We start from the raw sequence: 23,581 nt of genomic DNA, 5'->3' as shown, positions 1-23,581 counted from the left end.
TGCAAGCTCTAAATGCTGATTCCCCAAAAAGAGCTGCCACTATTAAGTTAAATCTATTTAAAATTCTTACATTTATTGAGTTGTGCAAAATTAATGTGTGCACATAATACTTTTTAAGTACACAAAAATTGAGAGACAAAAATTTAAGGCAACGAGTTTACATAATTTTTAAGTAAAGTGTATGAATGAAACATTTCAAGGCAGGATGAGGTGACAGAATTTCACCCCCTATTATCTTTTGTATTAGTTTTTGTATAAAAATGTTCTTATCAGCAACCATAAGCAATACATCATATACATGTCATACAAATATTTACCTCTTCTGTCATCATATCTGAGAAACCAAAACTAACAAAGCACATTTGTTTGCTTATGCTATGATTTTATTGCACTGAGCATCACAAAGGACTTATATTAATACCAACATGTTGAATCTCTACATAGACAGCATGAATTCTTGTTCTGTGAATCACTGCTGATGTCATTTCTCCCTGGCAATGTGTTAACACACACTTGTATGCTCCAGACCAGACAAGCTGCTGATAAGTTAATCAAGGGCATTTTATCAGAAACTGGTTGCAAGTTTTCACTTTCAGTGCTATCACACCAGCAAGGACTTTTTTTGGGGTCACTGACAGCTTTTCGATTTTCTTCTTAATTTCTGTTCAGTTATTGATGACATTGAGGAATCTGGTGTGCTTTTCTATAATCTTGAAATTATGTTTAAATAGTTTAAGAAACTGGCAAGACTTGATCTAGGTAGTAATTTTAGTACATTATGCCTTTCCTTTTTTTTAACCATTGAAAAGAAAAGCTCTACTGTGTCTACCTGCATATATTGGTTGTGTGCATCCTGAGCCGGTCTGTCTAAAAAAAAAAATGTCACCACATGGTGACAATAAAATCTTCATTCTTGATTTTTGATTCTTTATTGACACTGCCTGGCCAGAAAAGAAAGTCAGCACCTGGATTTAACTAAGCAAATAGGTGCGAGCCTCCCATTGGATAATTACTGCATGGGCGATTATGTTTCAGCCGGCAACAAGTTATTTAAAAGTAACTGGTGCAATGACTTGCTTCTCATTGCTTAAACAACCATGTCGAATGACATATCCTGTGGTCATGGAAAGATGGCAGTCTGTTTCAGAAGGGTCAAATCATTGGCATGCATCAAGCAGAGAAAACATTTAAGGAGATTTCAGAAACTACCAAAATTGGGTTAAGAACTTTCCAATGAATGTGTACCCTTAAGAAAACCACTAATCAGTGAGGCTAACTCAAAAAAAAAAAAAGGCCTCAGTTTGCTAGGGAGCATAAAGGCAGACTTGGGCAGACTCTACCATCATCAATGCAAGATCTTGGTGAAAAATGAATGCAACACTGGGTGGAAATAAATCGTGACGTTGCAGAAGCTCAAAACAATGCCACAGTGAATGTGTTCCGTGACCAAAGCTAAAGGTGGTCCAACAAAATATCAGTGCGACCTTTTTTTTCTTTTTTGGTGGCGACATTTTGTTTTGGCCAAGCAGTGTACAAATGAAAAGCCTGTCCGAAGTTTGAAAATACAGTGAGGACATTTTGTGATTGTGATTGTTAAAGCCAAAATCCCATTTTAAAACAAAGTAAAAAAATCAAACAAAACAAGGACTATATAGCTTGCCTGGCCTACAGTTTACATTTTTATACTGAATGCCTAAATAAGGACAGCGTCATGTTTCCAGGAAGTTTACTGACACAAATGCAGATTCAATACCCATCTTGAACTGTACGGTTCAAGATGGGCGTGAAAGCCAGCAGGTGAGATACAACATAAAAAGCACACCGGACACAAGAATAGAACTCAAGGAAGGTCAATAACAGACCACGTCTCTATTCCCTCCTGCACCCTTAGATCCTCCTCTCTCCACCTCACTGTTCCTCCTTCTTGCCTCAGGACCTCGGGGAGCAGAGCTTTCTCCTGCTCTGATTCCAAACTCCAGAACTCTCTCCCACATCCGCAAAACTGACACTTTCTCTAACTTCAGTTTAAAACTCAAAACATATTTATTAAAGAATTCCTACTCACTATAATTGTCTATTCTTTGAAACTTTTGTTTAACTTGTTTTTATCATGATTTGTTGTGGAATTTGTACAGCGCCTTGGGTGCTCTGAAAGACGCTTTCAAATAAAGTGTATTATTATCATGATAAAGCTCCTTGACATGAATTTTAGAATGTACATTTAAAAATCCTTGAGAATAAATTTCATTGTAAAAATGTTTATAGCTTGTAGATAAAAACATACTCGAAATTTTCCCCATTTTGTCAGGGTAAAATCACAAACAATGCATTTTGTTGGTATTTTAAATGATGGGCCAAGTCAAAGAGTGCCTAGATGCGAAGGGGAAGTACATTATAGTTTTCAGATTGTTTTACAGATCCAAAAGTGTGTTTTTATTTATATGGATTCTGCCCTCTTTAGTCAATACTTTGTAAGACCACCTTAGGCTACCCTGACCTATGCAAAAGTGTTTTGGTCACGTTCCTACCCGCTTTAAACCTCTACCAACTGAATTATTTGCCCATACCTCTTTGTAGAGACATTTGCCTTTTACTGGGTGTTATGCTAACATACTAAGATGTTTGGATCTAAACCATGTCATCGTAGCACTAACTGTTATGTTGTGGTGCTGGAAGGTGACCTTCCGCACAAGGTTCAAGTGTTTTGCTATTTCTAACAAGTTTTCTTCTGAGGTTGCCTTGGACTTAGCTCACCATCTTACCATCAGCTCAGATTAGCTTTGATGTCTCTACTTAGGAAAAGCACCCCAACGGCATGATGCTACACCCCCCATGTCTCGCTCTGGGGAGGATATGTAGAGTGTCATTCCACATTTCCACTTCCCTGTTATGCAGTACTTTGAAGTTTGTGGCAGTAATGTGACAAAATGTGGAAAAGGCCAATGATTGGTGTACTGTGGAAGCCTTGAGATTTTTCATCAGAATTTGAACTGTGATTAATTTTCTACCCAGGAACATGTGTCTGCAAGGATGCCAAGCGTGTCACCGTGACTCCTGACCTTCGCTTTGTTTAAACAAGCGCACAGCAGCATATGTGCTGTTCGACAAATATAAAATGGGTTTGAAAAAAAGAAGACTCAGAGCCAAGCTTAAATTCCAAGTTTTAAATTGGTCTGCTGAATTTTATCATCACAGGTTCAAACAGCAGGGTGAGAAACATATTTACAATAAGTCAAATCAAAAAAACATACAGCAGGATCACAGCGTAACGGGTCTACTCCGTTAAGAACATCCAGCTGCAAAAACGGAACACAATATAATGTTAAAAACATAAATCCGGAGTCAAATATTTGGACATTAAAAGATTATTTACGTCAGTATCTACAATCAAATTATTATCCTAACATACGGTGCGTTATACAGCAAAACTGTATATGTACTATATGAAAAAAGAGAAAGCAATATATGTAAAAGAGTTATTAGCCCCCCGCCCTATTACAAACAAGAGAAGAACCAATGATTAGCATCTATACATGATAACTTACATCACCACTACAGTAAAGACACAGCCAAGATAAAAAAAAGAGGACTCTGGTACGAGCAAAAACAAAGTCACACTACTACAGACACTGCGGCAAAAGACCGTCAGAGTAATACAGTAAAACAGAACAGGAGGTGGTTTAAATTAAAAGGGATTGTTCAGATATTTTTGAGGGATATTATGTTAAAAAGTCACAGTTTTCTTCTGTGGGTATTATCCAAACCCGCACTGGACAACATTTTTTTTTGCATTGTCGTTTAGTATAAATGAAGATCTTCTGGTCAATGAGGCTGAAGCTGAAGTCTGATCCGAGAGCGGAGGAGACCAAAGTAGACTTCTACCTTGGACCTCTGTACTCCAGTCTCAAAACTGTCAAAGTGGTTTATACAAACGCTTTTTAATAAACTTTTAAACTGTCACCAAGTTTCAGCTTATTTACACGGTAGGTGGTGCACTGCAGTGATTCTCACGTTCAATATGTGGACTGAGAACATTACGTGTACAGCATTTTCTGGTCAGATCAACCACCTAATAGAAAAGTAAGTCTGTTTAAAAATCAATAATAATAATAAAAAATAAAAAAAACATTCCCTTAAACCACTGGAATATTTGTGGCTTTTTGATTCTGACCAAAAACGGTTTATATATTACATTTTCAGCACCTTTCACGCAGGAAATCCATTGGTGCTGTGCCACATCCTCCCTCCTTCCCACTGGCTTCTTTATAACTAGCCACAAAATGCTAATGAGATGACAGTTTTAAAGTTTATAAAATAGCACCCTCATAAATCTCTATGATGCTTTTGAGAATGGAGGTCGGCTTTGGTCTTGGCCCCTCTCGGACTAGCCGTTAGCTTTAACCTCTCGGACCAACAGACCCGAATTTATACTGAAGGTAAGATATTAACGGAGTGTAACCCAGCAAAAGAACCTGACTTTAAATTGTCTGAACTATCCATTTAATAATAACATGTGTCCTTTTAAAGGCTTTAACTTTGACTATGTAAACATACAGAGAGGGAGAGGTGTTTATGCACCCTTGGTCCAAAATAAGATGGAAATCTGGGGTTTTCACATGGCAACAATTACACAACACAGCGGATTACACAAGTTTACTCATGCAGTAATGCAGTATTAAATATGTGGTCCTTCACCAACAGAGAACTGTTCAATTGGTGTCAGTGTTTAACTGTTGCTTTGCTCTGTTCAAATTTCAAACAGTAAAATACCCTAAATTTCAGGGGTCAAGTTTTAATCCATCACTTTTTTTTTTTTTTTTGCATCATTGTTAAGGTTAATTGTCGGTGCTCACTGTAATATTTAATAAAGTAGCAATTGTGCATGTAGAAAACATTTCAGTTCATGTAAGGCTGAAATAAAAATATACCATCTTAATGTAAAACATCACAATTCACCTGTTCTGTTCTGGATAATGGCTCAACAGCATAATTGCAAGAAGCACATAGAGTAGGAACAGATCAACATCTAAATTTATGTTGACACAAACGTACATAGAGAAGGTCTAAAGGACAGGTCCAGCAGTAAACATTAGAGGGCGCCATTTGCAAATGCATTGTTCTTCTTACCTTCCTCTTTTCAAGGAGATAATCTTTCTTTAAGGCCTCCTCTTCATCAAGTAGCATGTCATAAAAAAAAAAAACCTTCAGAAGTTAATCCTTTCAGGCGACGCAGTATATGGCAAAACAAGAAGGGGGAAGAGAATTGTACAGCATGCTTGTCAGAGACCTAAATGACTCCCCCTCGTGTTTGCTAATAATTGGACCACTCCATGAGCTGCAGGGCTCACGTGTCCACTCCGACCGTCTGGGATCAAGCATGGAGGGAGGTCAGCGATGAGATGTAAACACATCTGCCATAGAAAAATGGCACAAGATGCAAAAAAATTAGGAAATTACAAGAAAAAAAAAACCCTCTTTGGTTTGAATCGTTCAGTCCGATTCACACCTGCAACTCGTCCCCTCTTTAAAAAAAAATGCAATTTCTGTATTTACAAGCTGTGATGAAAACTATAACGGCAATGAAATAAATATTTCATTTCACTCCGAAGAGTAAGAGCTCTGAGTTCCAGTGTTTGCACTGTATCTTCAGTTCCTTTTTAGCACTGAGCTCTCTGCTCTGAACCCTCGAAACAAAGTCTATCATTCTTTAATCACCTTAAAGGTAAAAAGTTACTGATGGTGATAGAAAAGTGGCATTTTCCCGATACTTTACAATACACATAGTAACACCGTGGCTCAAATATTACAGCACATTGACAAAGATATCTCCTTCCCAGAACAATCACTCTGGAAAATTACTGAAACAGTTTGCTTGATCACATTTTAAATGGGTCCGATTTATCCAGCGCCCCGAAGGAAAGCAAAAGCTACATTGGAGCTAAATTAAGAATCTGATGGTTCACCAATGTGTCATCTCTCCAAAACAAAATTCTTTCTGCCTTGCCTGTCTAAAATAACAAAATTGCCGGCAAAAAACACCAAACAGGACAGAACCAATCGGGGTCACACAGTCTTCAGGACATGAGTTTCAGTTGGGTAAATTGGCAGTTGATTGAACTGTGTTAGGTCTTTTATTCGTGTTGGGCTATAAGAGTCTTTCAAGGAGGCAGTGATTGTGTAAATGTGTTCAGATCCGAACTGCTTGTCCACTAGGTACTGTGAGAGGCACTTGAGAGCCGCAGTCGTAGTCCAGTTGAGCCATCCGAGAGCGGCTCATTCGAGTGTGGGAGTACGCCCGTCTTTCAGTCTGTCTGTCTCTGAAACTCCTGATGTAGCTCTGTGGGTGGACAGAAAATACGGGGAAAATGCCAATGATTATCAGCAGTGTTGCTATTTTGTGGTACAGTGTCGTACAAACAGAGGGTTCAAATACTGATATAAAAAGAAACATTTTATACTATTTTACAATTGACTCAGCTATCACAGTATAATCCAAATATTGCAATTTATTGCTTCCAAAAGTATGAAATAGTTGCCCAGGGAGAACAAATAGGGCATTGAATTTGATCTCATTTTGTACTACTACGAGTACCAGAATTGAATGTAGTTTAATGAGATTTTATGTGACAGACCAACACAAAGTAGTGAAAAAAGTAGTGGGGAAAAAAAACAATAAAACTCATACAAGATTTTGGTCTGAACCAACTGGGCCATTCTTACTTGTCGACATGCTATGATCCAAACAATTTCATTGTGGTTCTGGCTGTTTGACTTGGATGTTCTCCTGCTGAAAAGTAAATCCCTGCTCAACACTCAAGTATCTCGCAGCCTCACATAATGTTGAAAAAGCTAAACAAAAAAAAATTTCTCTGACCATCTTCAGCGTCACAACCGAGAAAAAGAATCCCACATCATAATGATGCTACCGGCATATTTCACAGTGCAGACTGTGTATTTAAGATGAAGTGTTGGGTTTGCAAATCCCATATAGGTTTTAAAGACAAATGTGGTCTCATCTGACCAGAATATTTTCTCCATATTTTCATGATATCCTCTTCCTTACTTGTGACAAACTGTAAACATGAATTCCTTTGAATTTCTAATTTCCACTGTCCAATAAAGGTAGATTTGTCAAAGGGGATAAATTATGCAAAATCCACTTTTTTAGCCCTTACATACATTTTGTTGTGTACTAAAAGTCTCCAGGAGAGCAGAAAATATGACTGTTGTCTCTCCAGGTACTATATGGATATCTTTGTTCTTTTTGGGTCATGTTTTTCAAGCCTTTCATTTTTCTCTTTTTGTTTTTTTTTTGTTTTTTTTTGTTTTGTTTGAACAGTTACGTCATAGTATTTTCTGTGTAATTGCTAAACAAGGTCATGGATTTCTGGCTAACCAATTATGCGAATCCGCTTTTGTATTTCTGAGAGTAATTTTGTAGCTTAAGCTGAAGGATGCAGAAACTACAAGTGGATAAGTCAAAATGTTTGGTTGTTCATTATACCCCCCCCCCCCCCCCCCGACCCCCATGTACTACATAAATGGCTGAACGGGGAGAAGGGGGACGTTCTATGACCTGGAGGGGGGCAGGGTGTGAAGAGTTTTTAGATTTTATGAGACGGCAACAAAACAAGTTGCTCTCAGATGCACCTCAGAACAGGGGTAAAAAGGGGGGAACGTGGGGGTAAATTAACAAGGTGTTCAGACCAAAGCATTGCACTTCCACTTTAAATAGACCACAACTGAATGATTTCAGTGTGAAAAGGAAGAACTGAAAAGCATCAACAGATACTCCCATCTGAGCTATGAATATTTCCCATCTGAGCAAATATAATATTTGCTGCAGCTGGTTATTATATTTCTCATGGCTGCTTCTCTGGTTAATGCTCTTCTTGTCTGGCTTGAGGGTTAAGGCAGACAGTCCAGTCTAGATAGGTTTGCAGATGTGGAAATACCCTTTCCTCAACTTTATCCATGACCCATCTGGCCTGCCATCATGACGCTGTGTTTTTGAGTTCCTAACAGAACAGCCATAGTTTACTCATTAAACTGCACTAAATGTGCTAATCATGTGACTTCTGAAGGCACTTGGTTGCACTTCATTTTATTTGGGGGTGTCAGAGTGAAGGGGGCTGAATACAAATGCATGCCACACTTTGCAGATTGTTATTCATAGAAAATCCTTAAACACAATCCATAATTGTAGTGTAAAGGATACAGGATCCTTTACACTACAATTATGTGACAGTTTATGTTCGACCGTCACATTAAATCTCAATAAAGTACATTTGAACACCTGATTGTAACATGATAAAATGTAGACAACTTGAAATGGTAAAACATACTTCTTCAAGGCTACTACTGACATTAAGCCGGTTATGTAGGATTTCAGTAAAATCTGTGGTTTTGTGGGACCATAAACTTCAAAGAACAAAAATCATGCAACCGTTTAACTGCACATACACGTCAATAAAACCTGTTCGTCTTTCACTTTAAAAATAAGAATAACGATGTCATATTACCGGAGACAGCACATCTCCGTCAAAGCGTCTTTTAGGATTGGATTTGCGGTGGTAGCCAGGCTCTGTATGCGTAGGAGGAGGCGGCGGGACCTTAGGTTGCTGAGAGCTCTGGGTTTGTTGATGAGGGTGGGTTGCCGCGGGGTGGTGATACTGCTGGTGATGGTGGTGGTGATGGGTATGGGCCTTCTGCTTGAGGGTGGGCTTCTGGTTGTGACGTTTCTTCTTCTTCTTGTTCTCCTTCTCCTTTTTCAGCTTCTCCTCCCGTTGTCGGATCCGCATGAGCTGGACCCGCCGCTGCTGCCGACTCAGTACCACTTGAGGTCAAAAAGAACAGCATGTTGATTATTTGTGGAAGGAGGTGAGAAAGGGAACAATAGGCAATCAGGAGGGAGGGCCTGTGTTGTAGCAGGGGAAAGCAGTGAGGAATAAACATAACTGATTATACCAAGAAGAGGACCCGTTAAAAAAAGTGGCAAAAATGAATACCAATCAGGTGATTTTTTTTCCCCTTTACCTGTATTATTTAGCTTGAATTACTATATGAGTTCTTTAATACAAAATGCATCTTAAAGAAATTTAAGTGTAGGAAAAACACAGATACATTTGGCCAGATTTTTGACATTTCTAGCTTGTGAGGTGAGTAATTTTCCTTGCGTCTACTTCCACTGAGCTGCTCAGTTTCCTGACATATTGCGAGTGGGTGTGTGAGATCTGGCTATTTCAACACCCGTTTCAAGAGAGAATGTCCAAAATCCATTTTCGTCCTGTCGTCCACTCATCAAACATGTGAGTATACTTAGAAGCCTTGATTCAGTCGTTTTATATCGATATAATTGCAATTTCTTTTCCATTTGTATGTTGAGATTTGTGAGCGTCCTTACATTGCACGCAGACAGAGACACTGCAAGGCCTATTAATGCTCCTTTGTGCATGTGGACACAAGGCACCATCTGCCAGGGAAAATGAGTAATGATACCCCCTCCTTTTCTCTTTCTTAGTTCACCCTACGTCAAATCTGTCTTTGCACATGCTTCTGTGTGTGTGTGTGTGTGTGTGTGTCTGTGTGTTTGGTGGGGGTGGGGGGTGGGGCGCTAGCAACATCAGCTTTAACACATCTTTAGCAAGGACGCTTTGATACCGCGTTACCTTACTGAAATACAGTTTGAGGAGTGAGAGCCCTGAAAAGTACACAAGCGTTATTTGCTCGCCCTATTTCTTTCTGTAAAAGAAAAGGAAAATAAAAAGAGACGAGTCTACCGTTTGACCTACTTCATTCATTCCTGTTGTGTTGTGTTGCACTCACTGTTCCGACAGAGCAGATGATTTCCCTCACTGTTTCACTTGGGCGCCCCTGCTTACCCATTGTGCCCCATTTTGCAGCCCTCACCCGAGCCCTTCCCCCCCTTACATCTGCTCCCTCATTACTCTGTGCCTTTTCAGGCATTCTATTTATTTTCCAATTTGGTGGTTTCATCATAGGACACTTTTATCAGCACAACACACTCTTGTAGCTGTTTATAATTTGAAAAGCATTAGTGTGCCTTCTTTAACCCAGGTAGCAGTTTTAAAGTAATGTGTTTTTTTTCCCCCTTTCATTCAACTTTTTATACACAGGTTACATTAAAATAGTCTTCTTCCTGCAGTAATAACTTCCAGACAGAAGTGTTTTCACAATCTGGTAGTGCTTACGTGTTGTTTACTCAATAATTGGAAAAAGAAATGGCTGACTTAAGTGAAACACTCACTTGTTTATTGTATCAAATGATGCCGTTGATGCACATGGGAATTTTTGTTCTCGCACACTTCAAAATATATAAAGAAATATGCTTTTTTAAATACACTGTATAGAAAGACACTTTTCCCTGTCTTACATTAAATAATACTGAACCTTGCCTGTTGTAGGCCAGTTAAGAGTACACAAAATATTTCTATTTCTATTTCTACAATTTTGGGTAGATTTTCCTAACACAAGCAACACAAAATCCCGAATTTCTGGAGACGTGTTCTCTGGTCTGATTAAAAAAAAAAAAAAAGCCAAAGTGTTTGGCCACAATGACTATTATTGGCTTTGAAGGAAAAAGGAGAAATACTGCAAGCCTGAGAACGCCGTCCCAAGTATGGAAGTGGCAGCATCAAGTTTGGTGGATGTTTTCCGGCAGGAGGGACTAGTACACTTTAGGCAATAAATGGCATCATGAGGCATAGGTCTTACCATCAAATTAATGAAAAATATGTAAAGTACAACAAAGTCAAACTTTTGGAATGGACATCACAAAGCTCTGATCCGAGCACCAGAAATACCTTCATTAGAAAGTTCTGTGAGCGAAGTTGTCTACGAACTTGTTTACACCAGTTCTGTGAAAAGAAATGGGCACAAGCTCCAGCAAAGTGTTGTTTTCATATTCCTCGTTAGGATTCCCCGGATGTTTGTCCCAACCCATAAAGCCAAGAGGCAATTCTAAAATTCTAAATAAAAATACATGAAATATTAGTAATATTTTGAAATTGGCCGAAGTAATGTAAGACAGGGAAAATAAGGCTATGTGTCTTTTTATAAAGGGCAGAAAACAACAGACACAACAGCCAATATTCAATGTTACCTTTATGTTTACGAATTACAGGGAACCATTGCCATCCTTTTCTAAGCCTATTTTCACAATATACATTTGCTTTTTTTTCTTTTTCTTTATGATAATAGCAACAACAGCTTCCTCCAACTCTTTTCCCACGTCCTATATGTGGTAGCCATGGCAGCCTGAAGTTTTATCCCGTTATTTGAGCCAGTGTGTAACTCCCCACATTTGATTATATACAGGAATCAGAAAATTGTGTGTGTGTAGGAAAGTGTGAGTTGACCATCTGTGTTGTGGTTGCTTTCAGAACAGATTAAGGCTGTTTCTGTCAATAACAGATTCTGGTGAAATCATTATTGCCGGTATTTTCAGACACTCGATCCCAAGACAACAAACACACACCTACACACACAGATCTCTGTCCCCATTTTGGATCTAATTCCTGAAGCAAGGACATAATTTACTTTAAGATGAACTTTATCACATAAGCTTGAAGTGTTCCTGGTCTGATCACTGAAACAGGTTTTGGAAATCAGGCTCTGCTGAGTGCATCCATCACCCGATTCCACGTCAGTGCCGAACCTACATCTGACTTTCAGTTTATGTCTGAAACTAATTGATGTTAATTTGCATATTTATGTGAACAGATTCCCATTTATGATGCATGTAGTGAAAACAAATCCACATGGGTAAAACATCAAATATGATGTTTTCTGGGACATGTTGTTTCTCGCCATTTTTCAAACTAAAACCTTGAATTTTAAATATTTTCTCCTAAAAAAAAGGGGAGGACTTCATGCCCAAATGGAAAATGGTTCCCAGAATTCTCTGCAGTTATCATGCATCAGTGTAGGAAAAAACATGAGTGCAACAGAAAAAATGAAATAGCATAGTTTGTGCATCAGCTAAAAGGCGCAAGTCACAAACAACTACAGAGAAGTTGTTTGTGGCTTTTAGTTTGCAAATAAGTCTGAAAATGTTGCTGCGAATTGGTATTCGGCCCCCGTCAAGCCATACAATCTTTCCCATTCTTTGTTGCAAAATAGCTCCAGGTCAACCAGGCTGGATGGAAAGCATAAGTGAACGTATTTTTTCAAAGTTACAGAGTCTGACTTGAGCGTTAGGTTTGCACTTTGACTAAATCTTTGTAACACAATATGCTTTGATCTAAATCTTTCCATTTGGACGGTGATCCGCTCTTGATTTAGGGGCATCAGATTGAAAGGGAGCAAATACAAATGAATGCAACCCTATTCAGAGTTTAATTCAAACAAAATACTTTACCATATTTTTTTTTTTGGTCAACTTAGACATTGTTCACTACTTTGTGTTGCTCTTTCACATAAATAAATAGAAAACCATTGATGTTTCTGGTTGTAGCCTCAGAATGTAGAATTTTGGCTACGGGCACTTTTGTAAGGCGGTGTTTAATTGATCTGCTGAGCCTTCCAGCTGGAGAATCCAAATCTAATTGAGTAAAACATCTGTGAGGGCTGATATAAACAGTGTAACATGTTCTTCAAATGATATATTAGTAAATTCATTTCTTTCCAAGTTTCTTTCATTTGATTTTTTCTGTTTCACCGGAGATTTTCAAACGTATGTGTCTTTTACTCTATTGCTGTAAATTATTTAAATGCCCCAGCCACTGTGGTGAACTTTTTTGTTATTTCAGTTTCCATCTTCATCTGCCAAATGTTATAAAAAAGAAATTCGATTGCTTTCAAATTCACGCAGAGTTGAAATAACCCGTCTCCTATCTTTGCTTTGTAGTCAGTCCTGCATATAACTGCATGAGACGTCGCATTTGCTTGTCTCTGTCCTCTCTCTGCCTCCCCTGAATCAGCTCATGGTCTGCCACCTGTGGTGATACTGTTTAAATCACTCCCACTTGTCTTTTATTCCCTCGAAGGATTTCGCAGTTGGAGCTGACAATGCTGATTAAATTTAGTCTTAAGAAGAAAACATACTCTGTTTCCAGGCTTGACTTCTTTTCCAGTGGAATATTGTTGTCATTCTGCAAGTTGTGTTTCAAACAGCCCATTCCAAAAGGAGAAAGCCTAAGGCACGGAAGATTTGATGTTTTATTGTATGTGTTTTTCTTTTTAAGAAAGTCCACATGTAAACATGTTTGACACAATGTTTTTACCAAAGCATAGATTCTAAGTTTATTTAACGAGACACGTCCGTGGCTTTGGACATTTAATTAGTTACATGAGGACTGACACAACTTATTCAGCTTTTAAGAGACAAACGGATAAGCTTAATAGACTCTCGTCAGTGGATGCCATGCTTTAAACAGATCCAAGAAGAGGAATCAGTAATTCCATCAACAACAGCTATATTTCTAATTAGCATAATTGGTGTGTGCTGAAGCCAAGCTTTGGATAAAAACAATGGAAAAGAATTAAAACATTTTTTCTTGTTATTTTGGATTTTCTGAAAGTTTTGATATGCCCCTAAAAGAAAGGATTAAAACCTTTTGCAAATTGTTCTGGATACCTATAATTGTTGATTGGTTTAAGGTTTTTTCACTCTCTCCTTTTCTGCTCCCATCTTGAAGCAAGAGTAAAATCTACCAAATTACCCACATGGTATTTCAGGATACGGTTGGCGTTATGTGAACTCTGATTGCTGTCTCTCTGCTTTCCGAGGAACTGACCAACAAGGCAATGAAACATGATTTGCTTTTGAGCAACACATTTAAGACACCGATTGGTACATTTAAATAATTTAGTCTGCCTGCAAGTGCATGAGTGATCTGAGATAATGAAAGAAGGGCTAATTAAATAAAATAAGGAAGAAAAAAATAAGCTCATGAAACCTCTTGTGGTTTGCAATAGGAAACGCAGTCCAAGATAAATTTGCTTTGAATTCTTATTTAAAAGAGAGTGTAAAATAATTATTCTTTACTGATTTAGCTTCACAGGCTTACCCTCTGTGTGAGAAAATCCCTCTGCAGTAACTTTCCATTGGATCAGAACTCCAAGAAGGGTCAGGACTGGCCAGACCCCCATGATGACCCAGGTAAACCAGCAGACAGGGCTTCTTTGGCGCCACCTGCAAATAACATCGGTACAATTTTCTAAAATGTTTGTTTTATTGGATGTTGTGAAATTACACCGCTTAACTTCATTTCCTCCTCATGTTTTGCTTGCATGGTATTAGCAACTTTGTGTTTGTTCACGCTGTACTATTTCTATACATTTTAATCACTGAAATGTTAAAGTCATATTTTAGCTCTGACCATCTCTGTCTAGTTAGAAAAAAATATTTTTAACCTCTTGTTCTGATGTAGATTGAAGACCTGAGAGGGTCTGAAAGGTTTCGCTGCTAAAGAGCAGATCGTTTAAGGTCTGCTCGTATGATCTTGTTCAGATCTGGTAACAACTCCTCTTTGGCCATCGTCATTCACAACTTTCATTAAAATCCATCCTGAGGAATCCAGTTTTGGTTACCCATTTTACATGCAAAGAAACACGTATTCATGGCGTAGGGTACAAGCAGGTCTGCTCGTGTTTCTGCAACACCGTTAAAACACTTAAACTACATTGCTATTCAGAAATCAGAAAAGTTGATTCTCCTGGGTTGTGTTTTTGTTGTGAGTTATTGGGGGCAAAAAAATGTTGATGAGCTTCATTACGTAGCTTACCAGCTATATGATCAAATAAATATTTAAAGTAAGTTAGAGCTCAGCACTTTGGTTCCACTGCAGTGATACATCTGGAAACTCGCTGATAGCAGTCTGCTGTTGTAGACACCTTCATCTCACAGAGAGTGCTGCATTCATAACCGATTGAATTCAGTTTATTTATATAGCACCTATTCACAATAAACGTCGCCTCAAGGCACTATACAGAGAAGAAAAATCCAATTTACATACAGAAATATACAGTTAATTCAATCCAAGCAGAAACACAGATTCAAAGGAAAGGAAAAAACACAGGTGATTGCATCAAGTCGCTGACTTTGCAGCAATCCCTCGTCCTGAATGGCCATGCAACAACAGTGGAGAGTGGATTGCATCAAGTGGTTGAATTTGCAGCAATCCTTCACACTGAGCAGGCATATAGCTACAGCAGAGAGAACAACTCTCCTTTAGCAGGAAGAAACCTCCAGCAGCGATGTGATTAAACGTTTGACAGAGAGATGATAGAGCTCATATTCAGGTTATATGATTGAGAGGGGACTCTGCCACATAGTTACCAGCAGGTAGCCCGCAGTCAGCTCTGAAAATGATTAGTATGAATGCCACACTACATTATAAATGGTTTTCAAAGCAAATAATCCATTTGATCCCAAATTCTATTTAGAAATTAACCTGCTCCAGCTGTATACCTTTTTAATCACCCAGCAGCAGCGGCAACTCGTTTAAAAACAAAACATTATTTGTAGAGTTAATATTATTTCAATAGAAGGCTGTCCAGGTTACAGCATGGAGGGAGTTGTGTCAGGTCAGTGGAACATCTTTCAGTGTCTCAGGATAAATGTTGCTTAAACTGACAAATCGGACTAGATTAAAGCGTCACAGACTGCCACTAATGACGGACTGAGGAAAACCGCCCTCAGACATTTTTGACGCTTGTATTTAAGTCTATCTGGGTGCGACATAAACACTCTGAATGGATGTTAATGCCAAGTGTGAATGAGGTCTTTGTTGTACATGCCAATGGCTAACTCTAGTTTCTGAAACACCAGCGTACAAATACAATATACTGTAATGACCATGTGCCTAGGGAAATGAAACGGGTTGAATCAGTACAAAACCAAAACTGAATAATGGTCTTCTATAAAAACAAGTATTTCTATTTATTAACTCAAAAGGTTAATACATTTCTGTCTCTCTGATGAAAGTCTGTTTTTATTTTCTCTAGATGACTTTAAAGGGGTTATTCCTTCTTTTACTGTTACTTTCTTTTTCCAGATTTGTTCCTCTCTCTCCATTTAGCTAATTGACAAAAACCCATCAAGACAAATCTTTGTTGTGAATTAGGTTAGAAAAACTGAACAAAAAATCATAATTTGTTTGACCTAGCTTGACAGATAAAATATTTGCCAGCACACACTGCCACAATTATATTAGCTGGGATCATGAAAGTATGCAGCTTCAATCTAATCAGCAAAAGTACGGAGCCCTAGGGGGGTCATCGCAAAATGTTTTGCATGTTGAGAGAATGTGCGCTCGTTTTACTAAATTGTGCTCTCGTTTAACTATATTGTGCTCTCGTTTTACTAAATTGTGTGCACAATTTACTATATTGTGCTCTCGTTTTACTATAGTGTGAGCTCATTTTACTAAATTGAGCTCTCATTTTAAGCATAGTAAAACGAGGGCACAATTTATTAAACGAGTGCACTATTTACTCAAAAGAGCACACGATTTACTAAAACGAGGGCACAATTTATTAAAACGAGAGCACAATTTAGTGAACATGGTTATAGAACATTGTGTGCACGATCTACTTAAACGTGGCCACAATATGTAAAACGTGCACTCAATATTGTCTTGACACATGTAAACATGAGCATGTTATAGTATGTTTGAGATCTCGATCTACCAAAACGCAAATAAATTGTGTGCACATTTTATTAATTCGAGGGCTGAATAAAAGGAAACGTGCTCACAAATTATCACGACCTGAAAAAAAATATCACTTAAAGTGAGCTCTCCCGGGCTCTGTACAAAAGCATAGTATTTATTGAGATATTTATCTTCTAAATCATCAAGCCACTTTTACATGTTATATAGTAAAGAACACGGACAACCACATTATTTATGGAAATTTACACAAATTTGTTATCCGAGCTGTTTGTTCCTAAATAAAATAATCTCTTTCAAATTCACCAAGGTTACCCTTCTAAAACTTGTGGCATTGGCAGCACTGCATTGAGGCAAATCTGGAAGATTTTATCCGCATACCTGCAGACCTGTCGATGTGCATCTGACTTCCACATTAACATGTCATGCATTTACATTCAGAAAACTCTCGCTCCCACAGACACACGTTTGCACGCAGCAGTCCTAACCTTGAGTCTCTCATAGATGTAGTGCACCAAGGCAAACAGCTCTATAAAATAATCCACTGTGACTGTGATGATGGCAGAGCCAAATGTTGCTGTGGAGAAGGTGACAAAGCAGCGCTGCCACTGGAGAGTGAGGACGGCGAACAATGTCCCAGAGCCCAGAAGAATACCCAGAGGAACCCACACTGTTTTAGGGTGATAGAATTCCTCCATAACCTGAAAAGGAGGGGAAAAAATGCAGATTTGTTCAGTAGTTCCTATTTTCTATGGTCCCTTGTAAAAAGCATGTTATACCATTAAGATTAGTAAAAGAAAATCAACCCTAATATGACATTCAAAGCTGTTCTCTTTCTAAGCTGCAGATAATAATCTCTAGGCTGCTTTGTATTGGGAAAAGCTGTCACTTTGAGCAGTAATAACTTTCCGATCCAACCAACCTAGTTTCTCCGCTTCGGAATGGTTCGCTACAAAGAACACTGTCTAACTTTTGTTTCATCCTAGAAGCCAATAAGATCAAACAAACCTTACAAAAGTTTTAATTAAAGAAGTTATTAAGTAAAAAAAAAGTCAGTGGGTTGACAGCTTCACAACCATTGATTGTGCTAATCTGGGAAGTTACAGAATGTAATAAAAAAAAAAGCTTGGAATTAGAAGATGCACCTGTAATTTGGCTGGTGGCCTAAGTCATTTGATTTTTATTTTAATCAGCTATGACTTGTGATCCAACCTTTTTCCAGTTAGTACGTACACTATGCTAGGTCCCCATATGGTCATGATGACAAGGAGACTCTTCAATCTGAAGCTACCTAAAATGAAACTATATTTTTTATGATATGTGGAGACATAACTGTTGTTCATTCAGAGTGTGAAGGAGAGTGAGACACTTAGCAGATAACAGGAGAGCTGAGTGGAGCACAGCAAATTTGCTCTTTTATTTTTTTTTGAACTTTTAACCTCTATCTGGAATGGATCCACCGATCTATGTTTTCTAGAGTAGTGTTTCTCAACCCTGGTCCTCGAGCCCACTGTCCTGCTTGTTTTAGGGATTCTTGTGCTGCTGCACACCTGAAATAAATAAATGGCTGAGGAGGTAATGCTATTATTTTAATCAGTTGTGCTGGAGCAGAGATGTATTCAAAGCATGAAGGACTGAGGGCCATGGGGAACAGGTTTCCACTGCTCTAAGGAACCCACAGATGGGTTTTAACAATGCTAACCCTGCTAATACTAACCCTGTGTTCTGTTAGCTGTGATACCATCCAGGGGAGGCAGATCATCTGCCATTACCATGTAACATAGAAAGTATTCACGGGTCAATGTGTGTTTATGGATCAATATTTGATTATGGCTACTATAAGTGCGCAAATATAGGCTATACATAATATAGGATATATATCTCATATGTTTTACAGCGTTTTGATATATATATTTTTAAAAAAACTTTATTCTGATGATGTAGCGGCTTTTATTTTGCCGTGGCAGTGCACCACGATCAATTGCATATAGCAGAAACCCTGAACTAATTGATGACCACTCTTGGCAGGTAGGCTATATAAATATTTTCAGTTGTGTCCTTTAACTTTGTACATGACTGATTTCATACTGGAATCAGAGTTGTCTGAAATATTGGCAGGTGAAAGCTTTACCAAAATTGGAGATCGCACATTGAAATAGTTTCCGCATTTCTACCTCAGTTGATCCAGCGTTTCTTTTTCTTTACTGAAGCTAATAATTCAACATGAATTTTCAAGATTTTATGGAGTCGATGACTAATGTCTTGACCTACAGGGACATTTGTTAGCATTTTCCAATTTCTTAATTTTCTATGCTTCTTCTTATTTTTATTTAGTTTTTTACTTTGTCTGCCATTTTTCTTTGATTTGGTCATATATCTTCTTTTAAATTTTGAAGCTTATTTTCAAACCCACCTCAAAAAGTTTCTCTCTAGCCTTGATTTTAGATCTGGGTTTGCTGCCTTAATGCCCATGTAGTTCAGTGTTCATCTCTCAACAGGCTCCTCATTCCTGGTCATTCATTTTATGTTTTATTTACTTATTTAAATTTTCTTTGTCTTGACTTGCTCAAGACATGACATTACAACCACAGCCAGGCTGGTGCCTATCTCCAGCTGTCAGTCCTAAAACAATTATGGGTAAAAGCTTTACAAACATAAAGAGGTTTTGGATTGGTGCATCTCTAATAATAATAATAATAATAACTATTCAGCTACCTCAATGCATTTCAGATGTCCACAAAAAGCAAGAAAGGAAAATAAAAATGAAGGGAATTACCACAAGTGAGGCGACTCCAACCAGCAGGCCAAGCAGCAGGCCAACCATAAACAGACCCACACTGCGCACCAACATCGTCACCAGGCCACACAGTGTCCCGATGCCCAGGCCGATGCCGACGGACGCCTCTACGCTCAGCTGAGTGTCCATCACCCTCTCCTTGTAGCACAGCATGAAGATGACCACAGAGCCGAACATCAGGCCCGTCAGGAACAACACTGCCTTGAAGCATCGATACCCTGAAGGAGGAAAATAGAGCACCGTGAGACAGACAGACACACACGTGTTAGACATTAAGAAGCTGTATGACTCCAAACTGTAATTAATGTTGTTTATGCTAAGGCACTGAATTTGGGAATGTTCAGTGATCCGTTTGGATTAGTAGTGTTGCTTAAAGGGAAGTGAGACTTGATCCATCGATACTGTTTCATTATTAACATTGTCTTCAAAGCAACTTATCTTTCAATAGTCTGATCAATATTAACATTTCAAAAACATGAAGGTGGAAAAATCTTGTTTTTTTTTGTTTGTTTTTTTTTTTTTGAAGATCGCAGCCAGCTAATACAAATCTACGCAAAGGATTGAAAAGGAAGATGGAGGATACATGACTGTGGGATCCCAGAGAGAAAATTACTCTTTATTTAAAAAAAGCTCTTCACACTAGAACCTCGTTAATGAGAGGCGCATGTAGGGTTTCCTTAATATACTTACTAATTCTCATTATTGAACTGTGCAACCCTGTTTCTTCCATTTAGCATGAGGACTGACTGCAGAGCACTTTAGAGATGCCAACAGTTCCGGAAATTAAAAGCAGGTCATCAGATTTCACCAGAGAAGATCAACTATTACAAGGAGGCCACGTACAATAAGTAGCCGCAGCAAAAAAGGATTCTAAAAGGTTTGGTTTCTTTTAATTCTTTTTTAAGGTAAATAAGATTATTTGCCAATGGAATGAGTACTTTTACCCCTAAAATAACCTAATTATACATACTGCATTTGTAATAAGATGATAGATGAATTGTTCCTATTTTAAGTGCAAAAATCTTATTCCATTGGCAAATAGTCCTATTTACCTGCTCAAATAAATGAAAAATATTTTCATTTCAAGAAGAATTTTCTTATTTTTAGTTCTGTTTTTGCAGTGTACATTCATCCATTAAGAAGTTTCCATAAAACAGCTGCTTTCTTAAATCATGTTTCCCATCATGTGCGCTTGCCTTTTTAGATGTTTTATATTCAAATGAACGGATAGAAAAAAGATTTATCGACCATTCAACTCTCTTCGGCCTTTGCTTTTGTGTTTATTAATATTTACCTCCTCGTTATTTTATTCTGAAGCTCTTTCTTTCTTTCTTTCTCTGACCAGTCTCAAGGGTAGCCAACCTCAGATTATTATCTTTGTTTAATCAGGCATTGCACTGCTGCGCAGCACAATACTCTTTTCTTATCTAAGCCAATGTCCAAGCTTCTCCCCTGTGACCATAGCTCATTTAATTGACATGCTTCATATAGCTTTTCTATTCCTTGTATACAATTCTCTGTGGGATTTTGAATATCTTTCAACTGGGATGTTTGCTGAACACACTGTAGTTCTTGACAGAGGTTTGAACGTATGTTACATTATGTTGGAAGATATGCAAGCTCCTACTTCCATTTTGAGCATTTATTTGATCTCTAGCTATTAAATAATATCTAAGATCTCATGATTCCCATCAATCAATAAATAATATTTTTATGTCATTTCCTTTTTCCTGCGAATGATTTCAGTGACTCATCCTTTCCTCTGCCTTTCTCAGTCGTTTATCCTTCCAACTGCTCCACCACTCCTCTCCTCTGCTCCTCCCTCCCTCTTCATCTTTTGTTGCTTGCCTCTTTCCTTTCTATTCCTCCAGCCATCAGCCAATCCCATCTGTTCATCCCGGCTTAATCAGCTCATGTCCTCCCTCACATTATCTCCCTTTTGCTTTGCTTCATCTGTCCTATTTCAACAACCTCACCCTTGATTTATACTAACTGTTTCTGGATGAACTAAATAAATGCAAATCTACTTTTCTTCCATCCAGTCTTAGATCAGCTCCACGTTCTTCAGTAAAGCGAGCAATTTATCGTCTGAAATAATGGCCCTAACTGAGGGGCTTCTGAGACATATGAGCAATTTGCTGTCTCAGGACATCAACCTTCAGGGACTTTCTCTCTATTTGAATCCAACAGCCCAGTAAAAGCTTCAACATATCAGTATTCATCCACAGAGCGGTTGTCTTCAAAGAAATCTTGATTTTATTATTTGTGGGAAAAAGAAAGTTAATAGAAAACTCATTTCTGATACTTTTTAAAATATAAAAAGCAGGACTGTTTAAGTTTTGACTCATGTATTAACTTAATTTGAGATGGTCAATGTACATCACTTGGCGCTTATTGATGCTCAGGGTGGGCTGCCCTTCTCAAAAACTCGCCTACGTAACTTGAGAGGGTCGGATCTGTCGTTGCTCTAGGTCACATGACCTATTCTAGGGTATGGCAGTCTGCAATAACAACAACACAAAACAGATATGACACCTGATCGCACATATTTTTGGTTCTCTAATGTAGGATTTAATATAGAGGACTAAATATGGCCTTGTCTACATGTAAATCAATGACTTCCAAAGTGGTCTGCTATCAGATTTCAAAATATGAATGGAGTCCGTTTAATTTTGCGATAGTCCAGATTTGCCAGTGGGGTTGAGTGGTGTTAAACCTGGAAATTACCGGTATAGCGCCCCTAGTGGCTAAAATGACAAGGTGCTGTTCTAAAGGGAGAGTGTGTAACTAATCTGGCTTTTAATGGCGGAGTCTGTAGTTCAGCAGCAAGACCAGGTCTCTTGACCGGTGTTTATAGACTGGCACTAAAATGCCAGTCGCGTTTTAGAGCCCAAATAAGCGACTACACGTTCTAAAACAATCCCCCTAAAAAACAGAATTTATAGGCGACTTTAGAAAAAAACAAGCAGACTTGGCAACAGTGTCAGAAAACATTTCACATGATGACCGTAGCTATTAGCTACTAGCAGTAGCTACTACATGGAGGACGTGTTTACACTGCCACATTTATGACACTCCAAGGCTTCTGTAGTAGTTATCGCGCGCTTAATGGCAAATTAATTTAGCGCACCACAAGATGGTGAGTCTTGTGAGTGAAAATTTTACACACCGAGCCTATAAAAAAACATGTCAAGCATTCTTACTCTGGACTTGTAAAGTGTTTTGAATTTTGTTAAACTAGCAGAAAAACACGTCAATTTATAGTAGAAAATTTAAGTGCAAAACATTGGAAAAAAAAGGGAATATGCTTTGCATATAAGTAGTTTGCAAATTCTGCTCTCCAAAGCGAGTTGTGCTCTGACCAGCTTGCCCACAGGTTGATGTTCTCAGTTAAGCCTTTTCCACCCGAGGTTCTAGTTCTTTTCAAGGGCTGATGCTGGAGGGAGTCCTTAACAGGTTCTGTAAAAAATCTGTTTTGCTTTTCCACCAAGACCGAGCCATGTCATTAGCAATGAGCAATATTAAATCTCTGTCTAATTTATTGTTTGATCTTTCCACTGTCTATTGGGAAATAGATGCACTCCTATCACCATTTTTAGTTATTAACGCTTGTTTCAAACAACCAGCTTGTCAACACTTCACGATCTCTCATCGACACCAGCTGCTTAAAAAAGGGAGTTAGAAACAGCTGTTGGAGTAAGATTTATTGACACCCACTGGAGATATTAAAAGACAGAATTGAGTTGGAAATAATGTTTATCAAATCACCACAAAATTGCGTGGTTTGGGAGTAGCTTTAAGTGTCGCATTAACCTACTTAAACTCAGTGACTGGTGATTTCAAAATAAACTATGCATGGAAGGATGGGGAAACATTTCATTTTCTAAACTATGTAAAAATTAGAGCTTGTATTACCTTGATGGTAAAAGGATAATTTAGTGTGGTTAAAGAACTGTTTTAATTTAATTTAATTTTTTAAATATATGATGTTTTTTGTCTTTAATTGACCGATCAAAACATGGTGCTCACAGCGTTTCTATTGGCTGTTGATCCCCATAAAAGCCCCCCAGCTCCTGGGTCAGCACAAACTGGGGCTGGCAAAAAAGGCCCAGGTGGGGACATTCTGAAGGAACTCTCTTAGGCCTTCAAG

General features: G+C 38.3%; 1 protein-coding gene across 1 annotated transcript in view; it reads right to left on the bottom strand.

The window, feature by feature from the left end:
• Positions 1-3,149: 3,149 nt before the first annotated feature.
• The window catches only part of tmem198a (transmembrane protein 198a), a 44,449-nt gene continuing 24,017 nt past the window's right edge, over positions 3,150-23,581 (bottom strand). The window contains exons 3-7 of the mRNA XM_036139485.1: positions 19,411-19,649; positions 17,109-17,335; positions 14,031-14,140; positions 8,523-8,836; positions 3,150-6,337 (exon numbers count right to left, since the gene is read on the bottom strand). Coding sequence (XP_035995378.1) covers positions 6,188-6,337; positions 8,523-8,836; positions 14,031-14,140; positions 17,109-17,335; positions 19,411-19,649 — 1,040 coding nt within the window. The 3' untranslated portion in view covers positions 3,150-6,187. The remainder of the gene's footprint in view (positions 6,338-8,522; positions 8,837-14,030; positions 14,141-17,108; positions 17,336-19,410; positions 19,650-23,581) is intronic.

Source organism: Fundulus heteroclitus, chromosome 7, assembly GCF_011125445.2.
Source record: "Fundulus heteroclitus isolate FHET01 chromosome 7, MU-UCD_Fhet_4.1, whole genome shotgun sequence".
NCBI classification, from domain to species: domain Eukaryota; kingdom Metazoa; phylum Chordata; class Actinopteri; order Cyprinodontiformes; family Fundulidae; genus Fundulus; species Fundulus heteroclitus.
This window is presented reverse-complemented; position numbering and strand designations above follow the sequence as displayed.